This window comes from Eurosta solidaginis, chromosome 3 (genome assembly GCF_040869045.1).
Source record: "Eurosta solidaginis isolate ZX-2024a chromosome 3, ASM4086904v1, whole genome shotgun sequence".
NCBI lineage: Eukaryota > Metazoa > Arthropoda > Insecta > Diptera > Tephritidae > Eurosta > Eurosta solidaginis.
The window spans coordinates 74,064,073-74,077,741 of NC_090321.1; the positions used below are offsets into that span (position 1 = coordinate 74,064,073).

The 13,669-nt window shown below is 35.6% G+C and overlaps 1 protein-coding gene across 3 annotated transcripts in view; it reads right to left on the bottom strand.

The window, feature by feature from the left end:
• Positions 1-1,712: 1,712 nt before the first annotated feature.
• The window catches only part of ken (ken and barbie), a 49,785-nt gene continuing 37,828 nt past the window's right edge, over positions 1,713-13,669 (bottom strand). For all 3 annotated transcript variants that reach the window (XM_067772338.1, XM_067772336.1, XM_067772337.1), the window contains 2 exons: positions 13,407-13,576; positions 1,713-8,263 (listed from right to left, as the gene is read on the bottom strand). In XM_067772338.1, coding sequence (XP_067628439.1) covers positions 6,631-8,263; positions 13,407-13,567 — 1,794 coding nt within the window. In that variant the 5' untranslated portion in view covers positions 13,568-13,576 and the 3' untranslated portion in view covers positions 1,713-6,630. The remainder of the gene's footprint in view (positions 8,264-13,406; positions 13,577-13,669) is intronic.

Genomic DNA, 13,669 nt, shown 5'->3' on the forward strand with positions numbered 1-13,669 from the left:
AAAACTGCAGAGTTTGGAGTAAAAATAAATTGCCGTCAAAATATATGTTTTAGAGCTTATACGAATTGATTTTCTTATTAATAATGCATTATCTAACGAAAACTCTTTTAGTAGTTTTTTTTTTCAGCGAGCAAATAAATTCTTCTGTAATTTAAAAATGCTTTAGGCTCATTCCATTTCAAGACACCCGGTCCGCGCAGGACATGATTTTTGATTTCGATGAAATTTTAATATATTGTTCATTGGTCAAAATAATGAAACACGTGTTTTTTTTTTGTCTCAATTTTTTTTTTTCGGTTTTATCGGCAATTGAATTCGATAAAATGCAATTGATATTTTATTCACCTATTTTTTAAACTGTCAATAACTTTGTCAAAAATTAACCGTTTCTCATGTTTTTTCTTTGAAATGTTCGTTATTACTTTTAATTTTATATAAAGATATAAACAATTGCATATACATAGGTTAAAAAAATTATTTTTTTAGTATTTAGTAAAAATTTATGACTTTTTTTTCAAAAATTAATATTTCAAATAACTGTTATTGTTTTTTGTTTAAACTTTTTCTATATCGAGTGAGCAGTTTATGTTTCAACTTGGGTAAATATTCATTAGCCAAAACTCGTTGTTTTCGATATACGAATTTTTGAATATTAAACGTTTTTTTTTTGAAAGACACTTTTTATGAACAATTAGAACGCACATACGAGCGCTGCCCCCGTCATGATATAAAAGTCGTGCTTGGCGACTTTAACGCCAGGGTGGGCAAATAAGGTGTTTTTGGCCCTACAGTCGGTAAGTTCAGCCTACACCATGAAACTTCTCCTAACGGACTGAGGCTGATTGACTTTGCCGATGCTCGAAACATGGTCATATCCAGCACAAGGTTCATGCATAAAAAGATACATCAAGCTACATGGCTGTCTCCTGATCGAAATACTCGCAATCAGATCGAACACGTTGTGATAAACGGACGGCATGCCTCCAGTGTTTTAGATGTGCGCACGATCCGAGGACCTAACATCGACTCGGACCATTATCTCGTTGCAGCCAAAATACGCACCCGCCTCAACGCGGCTAAAACCAAGGAACAAAAAACGCAAGGAAAGCTAGACGTCGAAAAGCTTCAATCACAACAGACTGCCAATGATTTCGCAACTCGACTCTCACACCTGCTCTCTGAGAGCACGACTCATCCTGAAGGAATACAGGAGCAGTGGGAGCATATCTCCAAAGCACTTCGTACTGCCGCCGAGGAAAAAATTGGTTACCGGCGTCCACGAAAAAACAACTGGTACGATGAAGAATGCCGCGTTGCAACAGAAAGAAAAGACGCTGCCTGAAGGGCTACGTTAAAAGCGAGCGTGACAAGAGGAGTGTGTGAACGCTATCGTGAGTTGAAAAGGGAAGCGAGACGCCTTTTCAGGAAGAAAAAAGCAGAAGCAGAAAGGCGTGAGTGCGAGGAGCTTGAGCTGCGAGCCACCAGGAATAACGCCCGAAAATTTTACCAAAAAATACGGCGACAGAAGGAAGGTTTTAAGACCGGGCGAACTCCTGTAGGAATGAAAACGGCGATATTGTAACTATTGTCCAGAGAGTGCTTAGATCAGGCATGCTTAACGAACGAAACGATATCATTTCGTTACGATAATCAACGCTAATAAACGGAACGAAGTCACTTAATTTGACGTTCTTAACGTTAAGAAGTGACTTCGTTTCGTTTATTAGCGTTGATTATCGTAACGAAATGATATCGTTTCGTTCGTTAAGCATGCCTGGCTTAGATTATGGAGGGAATACTTCTCTGCTCTTCTAAATGGAGGCAGCAATTCACCGCGCAGAGATGAAGAACCCGATCCCGCAATCGATGATGATGGAATATATGTCCCCCCGCCCGATTATGACGAAGTTAGAATAGCAATAACCAGGTTGAAAAACAACAAGGCCGTGGGTGCTGATGGATTGCCTGCGGAGCTATTCAAGTACGGCGGCGAGGAGTTGGTAAGGCGCATGCAGCAGCTTCTTAGCAAAATATGGGCGGACGAGTGCATGCCGGACGGTTGGAATCTAAGTGTTCTTTGCCCAGTGCACAAGATGGGTTTGATGGTGAATGAGGACAAAACGAAGTACCTGCTTTCATCCAGCAAAGGGTCAGCGCATAAGCGCTTGGAAAACACGCTACTGTTGGCAACCATAATTTCGAAATTGTAAAAGACTTCGTTTATTTGGGAACCAGCATCAACACTAGCAACAACATCAGCACTGAAATCCAGCGAAGAATCAATCTTGCCAATAAATGCTACTTTGGACTAGGTAGGCAATTGAAAAGTAAAGTCCTCTCTCGGCGAACGAAAATCATACTCTACAAGTCACTTATCGTACCCGTCCTGCTATATGGGGCAGAAGCATGGACCATGACAACAGCAGATGAAGCGGCTTTGGGAGTGTTCGAGAGAAAAGTTCTTCGAAAGATTTATGGACCTCTACGCGTTGGCGATGGCGAGTACCGAAGAAGATTTAATGATGAGCTGTACGAGCTATACGCAGACATCAACATAGTCCAGCGAATTAAAACGCAGCGGCTGCGCTGGCTAGGCCATGTTATGCGAATGAAAGATGATGCTCCGGCCAAGAAAGTGTCTCTATCGGAACCCGCCTATGGAAGCAGAGGTAGAGGGCGGCCCCCACTCCGTTGGAAGGACCAGGTGGAAAACGATTTAAACTCCCGTGGTGTGACCAATTGGCGTCGGTTGGCGGAACGAAGGAGCGACTGGCGCGCCTAGTTGGACGGCCATAACCGTTTAGACGGTTAAGCGCCAATTAAGTAAGTAAGTAAGTAAACTTTTTTCGCCGTATATTGATGCAATACATATCAGCATACAAGGCGATCAATGCCAAATGATTAAAATTAATTAAAATATCACATTTATTATTGAAAACATTCATTTGTTGTTATTTTTCAGAATATGGCAAAATATTTCACTAAACCTCCAATACCGTCACAGGAGCCTTTGCCATGTCCTGTTACAAAATCTCTGTAATTCTGAAAAATAAATAGAAAAGTTTAAACAAAAAACAATAACCGTTATTTGAAATATTAATTAAAAAAAAAAAAGTCATACTAAAAAAATTATTTTTTTAACTATATGAAATTGTTTATAAATTTATATAAAATTAAAAGTAATAACGAACATTTCAAAGAAAAAATCATGAGAATCGGTTAGTTTTTGACAAAGTTATTGAGAGTTCAAAAAATAGGTGAATAAAATATCAATTGCATTTAATCGAATTCAATTGCCGATAAATACGAAAAAAAAAATTTTTGAGGCAAAAAAAAACATGTTTTTCAATATTTTGATCAAAGAACAACATATTAAAATTTCATCGAAATCAAAAATCATGTCCTGCGCGGACCGGGTGTCTTGAAATGGAATGAGCCTCTAATAATTTACTATTGCGTAATTAAAAAACAATATTATTCAATAAAAATTTGGGAAAATTTTATCAATGAATCAATCATCAAAAATCGATTTTATTTATTTTATGTTTATGCAATTCACAAGGTCTTTTATTGTCTTATGGAATATTTTTTTAAACACCACCCTTAAATACGTCCGTAAAGAGGCATCAGCAAAAAGCATTAAAAATCGAAAATTTATGCAACCGTCAATACTATCCACCTTTTTTTTCGTTGTTTTTTCCACATTTTGTTTACAAAATTTTTTGAAATGTTAAAAATTAATAAATAACACGCCCGATATACATAGGCTGCTGAATTGTTTTTTTTTAAAACAGTTTTATATGAGAAAGAACAACAAAGCACACATGACAAATTTAAAATCATAGCTCATCCATTGCATACGACTTGTTTATTAAACTAAAAAAATGTTAATTACTTTAAAAATCAATCATAAAAATTTTTTTATTATATAAAAAAATGCAAATTGCTTAAAAAAATTGATCAATGAATGGATCATCAAAAATATTTTTTCCCAAAGAGTTTATTGAATTAAAAAAATGAAAATAAAAACATCTTTAAAAATGTTTTCATACATTAAGCAATAGGGCACTCCCCACTTAAAAATGAAAACGATTGATTTGAAAGCATTCCCTTTTATCAAAAAAAAAAAAAAAATTATATAAAACAGGTAATTTTTATTGGTATTACAGTTTTACAATAAGCAAAAAAACGTTGCTGATCATGCAAAAAAAAACCGCTACAAAAATACTGATTTATTTACTTTTTTTTTGGAAAGCGGCAAAGTTTTACAGGCACTATAAAACTTTTCAGGCATCTTTAAAACTTTTCTCGAATTGCTAATCAAATTGCATATTTTCTTGTGAAGTTTGCTCGGTAAGCAGTAAAATTTTCCTGTAATGCAAATTAAATTGCATTATTGGAGAAACATTTTGTTTAGTACAATTTCGCTGGTATCCCGAACATACAACTGAAGTTATCCTTCAAAATGTAGACATGAGTGCTTTTTCCAGAAAGCATTAAAATTTTGCTGGTAATGCAAATTCGCTAGTAGTGCAAATTAAATTCTATTGCTAGAGAAAAATTACTTTAACTCAAGTTGGGTTTTTATAAAGCCACAAAACTGATATTTCAATTGAAATTGCATTATCAGAATAAAGTTTCCTGTCATATATATTTACTGGCAGTGGATTTTTTTTTGGTAGGCACTGAAATTTCAACTCTATGCCAATTAAACTGCGTGATCAGGAAAACAGAAACTTTAACTTTACAACTCATTTAGCGAAAAGTCATGCATAACTAAGTAAAATAAAAAAAATAAATGTAAGGCGCGAAAACCTCCGAAGAGATCTAAGGCCGAGCTTCTCTTCCAATTTGCGTTGTACTCCTTTTTAATTTTTCCTACAAATTTGCGGGACGGGACCTACTTGTTTTATGCCGACTCCGAACGGCATCTGCGAGGCAGATGAGTTTCCACTGAGAGCTTTTCATGGCAGAAATACACTCGCAGTGCTTGCCAACCACCGCCGAGGGGCGACCCCGCTTAGAAAAAAATTCTTCTAATTAAAAAAACTTGTTTCTAAAATTTTTGATGTTGCTTTTCCCGGGGCGTGAACCATGAATCTTCGGTGTGGTAGGCGGAGCACGCTACCATCAGACCACGGCGGCCGCCGTGTTGGCTTAAAATTTTGTATAGTAATGCATATCGAATTGCATTATGAAGATAAGAATATTTTGTGCCAAATTTGTTTTTTAAAAACATTTTGCTGCAATTAATTTAATGTATTTTTTATATTTTCAGAAAGTTGGCTGATATTTTAAAATATCTTGCAATTTCAGGAATAATTTCTCATATACCATAAACTAATTTATAAAAAGAAATATGCAAAACTTTATTTTTTTTGTAAAAACTTTTAGGAAACTTTTAAATTTTGCTGGTAACTTAAGTAGTTTATACTTGCAAGAAAACATATATATTTGTATTTTAGTAGCTGTTTGAATTGAGTGCACATTTTTGTCCAAGAGAGCAACATTTTACTCCCAATGCATTGAAAATGTGCTGGTAATGCAATTAAAATTGCATTATCATTAAAAGAAAATTGTCAATTTCTAGTTACTGCCTTTTTTGTCTAGAACAAAAACTTCTTCTAATGAATTGAAAATGTTCTGGTAATGCAATTGAAGTTGCGTTATCCGGTAAACTAAAAATATATTTTGACTGCACTGAAAGAAAAAAACTGGTAAAATCAACCAAATTACGGGTCAAGACAACCAATGTTTTTTTGGCTCTTTTTATTTATCGCAAAACAACTTCGCACACCTTGTTGATTCTCAATTGAGTGGTTTAACTGTCAAATCTTCAAAAAAAAAACTTAAAAAAAGGTTCATCAAATGTGAGCCACAGCTCTGTTAAAAAAATGTATATACACACACAAAAAAAAAAATTTCTGAAGATTTTAAAGTTGCTTTTCCTAGATTTTAAACCCAAGATATACGGTTGGTAGGCATAGCGCGTTACCATCACACCACGTTGGCCACCGAAGTAGCTTTGCTAATTAACAATTATTAATGTCACCCTAAAAAAACTAATGAAACCTGCTAAAATATTACCGTGGCTGTTGATATGACAGAGACGTCTGTGGCACGATAGTCATAAAAATAAGTTGTGAGCGCCGTAAGCGTAAGTTTATATTTAAAATTAGCATTTGACAGTTGTTTGCTGGAAATAAGCAATAACATCAGTTCTTTTAACAGAAAACTCAGTTAGATTGATTTAGAATCTGTAATTTTTACAGAACATTGTTAACTGGAGACCAAAAGTTTTTCTTCTGTTGAAGTAACTAAACAAACTGATTATTTTGACAAAAAAAAAAAATCGGTTGAATTAACATGCGTTAAAGTAAGTTTACTGAAAAACTGTAAAACCAAGAACAACAAACTTGATTTGATGATTTTATAGATTCATTTTTTTCCGTGTGCTGCATCAATTTACTGCATTTTTTGTTCTAAGAAGCAACACACTTTTACTTCAAATACAAACTAATTTTACTGGTTTACTGATACACAAATATTTTACTGCAGTATGCCCACATATGATTGGCATTTATGTAGAAAAAATTTTATAATAATAATTTAAGCTTTGCTTTGCATTCTTTATTCGTGTAAATTTTTTGTTAGTAGCAAATTATTATGATGCCCTGACAAATGCCTTACTAACTCTTGTACTGATTCGAAATACATAGAACAAAAACAGCAACTATAACGATTTTCGGTTTCTGCACCATTTGTTGTTGTTATAACATTACGATGTACCGAACACAAATGTTTCAATAGATGGGCCTTTTGTTTAAACATAGCAACACATAAACGACAAGCGAATGGTTTTTCGCCCGTATGCACCCGTAAATGCGTTTTCAAATTCCATGACATACCAAATTGTTTGCCACAATATTCGCAACGATATTCGCGTGTCGTATTATGTGTGCCACATATATTTGAATTTGAATTGGTTGATGGATCTCGAACACTACCTGGTGTATCACGATTACCTGCATCGATGCCGCCACTGCCACCACCACCACCGCCACCACCACCCCCACCTCCACCTCCACCAGCGCCATTTCCACCGCTCAATTGTTGTTGTATACTAGTTAGACCGGATTGTAAATTTGAGAATGTTGTTATGGCGGGATTTTGTGGTGTTTGCCATTGATATGGAAATGCTGGTGATATATGTAATGCTGCTGTAGCGTCGGGACTTTGTGGTCTTGGTCTTTGATTTTCCATAGATTTACGATTTTTCGCTAATACTTCGGAGTTACCTAATAAACCTTCTTCGAGTGGTGATAATAATTTTCGATCAGACATATATGGTGAAATGGGTGAAGTGGCAGTTTTCGCTGAACGTAATTCATCGATTAGGGTATGTTGATATGATGATGCGAAAGGTTGATTATGATTGGAGGAATGATGAAAGCCTGGTCTTCTTTTTCGATGTGGTGTTACAACATAATTCTCTGGTGAATTATTCAAATCGGGGTCTTGTAATGATTTTGTCACATCTTTATCGGTATCAAAAAAGAATCCTTTACGTTTTATACTTTCGTTGCCATTGTATGGTGAATTATCTGTGTTGAAAATGTTATTCTTATCCGTATATGATGATAGTTTTCTTGTACTAATTTCTTGCTTACATCTTAAACCCAATGATAAATTTACGGGATTCAGGGAAGGTATATTTTTATTATTTGTTTGCGCATCGGCATATTCATCTTGTTCGCTGGGTGTGGGACTGTCTTCTTTTAAATCTTTTCGTTGTTGCTGTTGTTGTATATTATCATCTAATGAACACTTAGGGCTGCCCGGATCGTCTTTAAGATTATCTGAATCTTTAGAACCATCCGAACGGTTTCTTAACTCATCACTGCCATCTAAATAAGGGCTATAGGAATGCTCGAGTTTGGTTGAACAATACATACTATGTGGTGGAGGTGGTGGTGGTGGCGATTGTTGTTGTTGTTTGCAATTGCCATTCGAATCGCTATTCAAACGTTCATGCAAATTACTACACTTACTACTTAGAATTGCCGAATCAGTTGTTTTCCAATTATCCGATTTTATTTGCAGCAACAATAAGAGGTCATGCAAATAACTAACATCGCGCGATGTTATGCAAGTTTGTCCGGAATATAGAAAATCCAAAAGGAATTTAAAATATGTTGCATTTACATCTGGAAAGTAAACTGTTGTAGCACAGTCTGAAAGTTGCGTGTCTTCCAAGAGAGTTCTGAAAATGTAAAAGAAAAATTTGAAATAAGATTATTTGAAAAGGTTGTGAACAAATTTTATTTTAACATTCTAAAGCTCAATTCTTGAGTATAAGGCCAGATTTTTCAGTACAAGTTCAACTCAGTTTGTCAGTTAAACTACGCTGAAATTTATTTTGTAGTTTTTAAGTATACTTTAACTTTTTACAGAACATTGTTAACTTGAGACCAAAAGTTTTTCTTCTTTTGAAGTAACTGAACAAACTAATTATCTTGACAAAAAAAACTCGGTTGAATACACAGGCCGACAAAATGCGACCGATTCTTTGACCATAAACCAGACCATACTTTCCTAAAGGTTTTCGATGCGCTGAATTCAAATCTGGACGCAGAATTGCTCTATCACGTCAGGATTTTAAGATATCCTAACCTAAATGTGCAAAAAACACCGTTTTTGCCTATTTTTGAGGTTATATATACACGACAGATTTTTTTTTAAAGCACACATAGCATCTTAAAGAAGAAGTCTTTCTCTTACGAATGGCGTTGAGTTTGCTCAAATATCTTTTTTTTCGCTAAGATAGAGCAATTATCGTAAGACTTATCGAAAGAGGTATGTGTTATACTGCATCATACCTCAGTGGGTTTTCAGCTATAGGAAAATTGGCAAATATATAAACTTGAAATTGCTCTATCTTAGCGAAAAAAAAAGATATTTGAGCAAACTCAACGCCATTCGTAAGAGAAAGACTTCTTCTTTAAGATGCTATGTGTGCTTTAAAAAAAAATCTGTCGTGTATATATAACCTCAAAAATAGGCAAAAACGGTGTTTTTTGCACATTTAGGTTAGGATATCTTAAAATCCTGACGTGATAGAGCAATTCTGCGTCCAGATTTGAATTCAGCGCATCGAAAACCTTTAGGAAAGTATGGTCTGGTTTATGGTCACATATGATTGGTATTTAAGTTTAAGCTGCGCTTAAGCGGCCGATCCAGCAGGGTTAAACTCTAGTTAACCTATCAGTTATTTACGTTCGTTCGCAATGGCGTCGAATATACCCAACAAGCATTTGGGCTTGAGTACCGTAAGAGCTCATGTTGATAACTAGGCTCGAAACAGTGGCTCAACTGGAGAATCATAGCGTACACAGCCAAAAAGGGAATTTTTTCTAAAGCAAAAGATGCTGTTGCTTAAGTTGAAAAAAAAAAGATAATTTCCAAGTTGTAATCTAGTGAGGTTCTCTAATTGTACTTAAATGTAAAATTGCAATACTACAGTATTTTACCGAAAATAAAATAAAACGTGTATAATTGGCATATATTCCAAACAATAAACAGCTGTTGGTTTAGGTAGTACCACCTTGGAGAAGATTTTTTTCAACTCCATCTCAGCTCGATATACAATATGGGGTATCAACTGGAGAAGATAGAGCAATTTTCAGGCCAGGTTTCGATTCATCGCATCAAAATACTTCGAAAATATATAGTCCGGTTTTGGGGTCTGAGATGCTGTCGGCCTGTGTAATTAGAGAATGATGTTGGATATCAGCGCCAGAATTAGATATATTTTTATCTAAGGGCGGAGAAATATTTTTTCCATGTTTGTTGGTAAACAAAATCCAGCTGTTGCCTTGTCTACAAATTATCTAGATAATAAAAACCAATGTTGCCATACAAAGAAGCCTATGCCCAAAGACGGCCTTAAGCTGTGACTGAAAAACTGCTCTGTAGTTTAACTGGAGTTTAAATTTAACTAGAGTTTAAGCAAACTTAGTTTAAGCTAAGCTAAACCAACTACTGAAAAAACGGAATGTTTGAAAAAACGTTCACAATAACAAATACCCTGGATCACCCGTTAAATCGCTATTCTATTACTTACATAAATCACTTGCTCAATACATTTTTGTAGACGACTAGCTCATTACATTATTTAAATGTTTGCTGAAGTGGCTATTCTATTCACTAGATTAGGCAATTTATGGCGCTGGAATTAATTTACCCCGAGTAAATAAACAAATCTTTCTACCGTTATCTGGTCATTCGTGACAGCCAGTTTTCCTGTCAGTCTCTTTTGACAGTTAGGTATGTCAATGAAGGAATAGTAAGATTCTTCACTTGTAGGAATTTACGATGGTTAAAATTGACTAGAGTTCAACGGCCATATTTAAATTTCCCCTTAATTTTTTCGTCTTCCACTGGGAATTGCAATACAAAGGTAAAACGTCAAACCACGTTTGTGTTCGTTTCATAAAAAAGTAAATTCCAAAAATGCAAAAAATTAATATTTTCTGACCTGCTAAGCTTGGAAAGGCTAGATGACTGCCCTGCGAATCAGCTGATCTGGGACACTTGACCATTGGTTGCCATAATGTTTTAGTACAAGCTTTAGAATATATGTACACGAGCCGTCTCTTATCAAATATCAACAGAAATAAGCTGTTCTATCAATCAATTAAAATTGCGCTGCCATGGCGCCATAGCGCATGGTAGCAACTGCCGGCAATGCAGTGCAAATATTCACAATAGTGCCATAGTACAAATAGATTTCTTTGCGTGCTCACAATCGTTTATTTTTAATAAATTATTTTAATAAAATATAGCTAAACAAAAGCACTTAGATATTTTATGCAAGTTTTCTCGTGCAGGGTCACTCCTAGCTTAGGCCTGGCCCAGTTTGGAAACTTGTATCTCTTAGTAAACAAGACCATATCGATATTCTCCGCATTGGCGGTCAACCTGACATTAGATGCCCAAGCATGTATATCCCGAAGCGACCGATCCATGAAAGAGCTAATTGTTGGAAGCCACTTTCCACTTATGACAACTGCAACGTCAGCTGCGTACACCGTAAGTTTGACGGGGTCCTCACCGAACCGACTGAGCTGTTGGTGATATTCACAGCCCCGGCAATATCTAAGAACCCTCCTAATGCATACTATGTTTATAGCCTTCCTTTGCAGTGCCGTGTCTGCCGACTTGCCCGTATGTGCATGCACGTTGGACTTTATGCCTCTCAGATGTTCTGAGCAGAAATTATGCTGAACTAATAGGTCTGTAGTGTTTGGGATTGTATCCCAAAATGACTGATATCCCCTGCCTTGGGTAGAAACACTACGCGAACCGTTCTCCATGATACAGTCTAATGTATCCATCGAATATTATTTGAAGCCATTCCCCGATCAATCTACTCGAGATTTTTAGCATGGCAGGGAATATACCATCTGGGCCCAGCGATTTCCTTAGAAAAAGTCTTCACTGCCCATTCGATCCTGGTATCAGTAACCAAGCCCAGCTCTACCCTCCTTGTGATCGAAGTGTGATTGTTTTCTGCTGACTCTTCTGCATCATCTGCCGATGTGAAATGAACATCGAGAAGTCGCAACGTAGTTTGTATATTTTACACAGGGACTTGAAATAACAAAAACTGTTCATAGCAAAAGCAGTTCCGCCTGATTAGTGAAGCTAATTGGACCTACAACACCACGTTGTGCAGTAGAGTAGAACTTTTGGGATAGGAATTTTGGTTCATCCGAAGTAAAAAGTAATTTGAATGTTGCATATTTAGAAATATTCATACACACTTTAATTTCGATATCCCTTATCTACTTAAGAAACTGGATTGGTCGAATTTTTGACCTTGCGCGATACTTGCATAAATAAATATATATACATAGCAAAATAATATTAGTCTTTGTTTGGACGTAAATGGATTGATTATGTTTTTATATAAAAAAAATTTGACATTTATTAGAATTTAAGCAAAAAGTAGGTATTGCAATTTGTAGAATTTTCATGAAAATGAAATGGTATATTAACTCTGTCACGAGTCTCAAAATTGTAAGTCCTTAAAGAAAAATAGATAGACCCACCATTAAGTATACTGAAATGATCAGGATGAAGAGCTGAATTGATTTAGCCATGTCCGTCTGTTCGTCTGTCTGTTTGTATGCAAACTATTCCCTCAATTTTTGAGATGTGTGTGTATTTCGGTGTCCGATTAGACATTTGTCGGAACCGGCCGAGTCGGACCACCATAGCATATATCCTCCACACAACCAATTTTTTAGAAAAAGAGGATTTTTGTCATATCTTCCTCAATTTATCAGATTGAAGCTTCAAACTTCGCCATATGCTTTCGTATATTGCACATATTGTCGTCTGAAAAAATGGATGAGATTGGTCGTATATATAGCATATATTGCCCACAACCGACTGTTCAGATAAGAAACTTTTCGTAATTACTGGTCCAATTTATGGGCTAGAGGCTTCAAATTTCAACGAATACCTACGTATATAGCATACATTATTGTCTGAAAAAATCGTAGAGATCGGTGATATATATAGTATATATCTCATACAACCGATTGTCCAGTTAAGAAACTTTTCGCAATTTCTGCCCCATTTGAACAGCTGGAAGCTTCAAATTTCACCTTAATGCTTACGTATATATTATTCATTGTTGTATGAAAAACTTGTATAGATCGGTGTTATATATATTATATATGCCATACAACCGATTGTTCAGATAAGAAGCTTTTCCTAATTTCTAACCCATTTTAACAGCTAGAAACTTCAAATTTCATCAAATACCTACGTTTACGTTATATATTGTTGAGATAAGTGATTCATTGTCATAGCTATTTCATGGAGACCACAAAAAACGTGAAACTTTGCATCCTCATACAAACTACCTATCTATTTTTATTTTATGTTTATTTTAAAAATCGCTTATATATGTATTTCATGTCTTATACAGCCTATTATTTGGATATTACGAATGGGCTAAGATTATTGTTCAACCCCATTCATGAAAGGTATAAAGTCTTCGGCACAGCCGAAAACAGTCCCGTCCTTACTTGTTTTAAGTAACTTATCGCTGTTTGCGCCCGAAAAACCGGAATCGAAATCAAATCGAATTTAGAACTTATGGCAGCACTTGTTAGATTTATTCCGAATTTTACAACTTCAATTTCAGTATTTTTGACCGCGCTTGTCATCCAGCACATTTTCCGTTATTCCATTTAAATAATTACTAACAGACCACGTTTTTTTTTGATGTATAGAGTACCTTTGCGGCGGCGAATCTTGCTTTGTAGGACGAAAAGGCAACTTAAAGCGCACGCTAATGTACACATACATACAAACTTTATATCACATTTTACCTTATGAGTGGGCTTGCAGCAGCCAATACAAGTTTATGCGCATGTAGCTTAACTCTATTTTCACAAACTATTGTTAAATCGGCTGGGTGTTCTCCACGGAATGCAGCTCCAATTTCTTTGAGTATACACTCTCCATGCTTGCTGTATTGCAACATCAGCATTCTAGGAAACTTTGGTGAACACACATGGAAAAAAGCATAAGAAGGAGAAAAAAACCACAGAAAAAAAATTATTTTTTATTTTGTAACAATGAATAATAAATT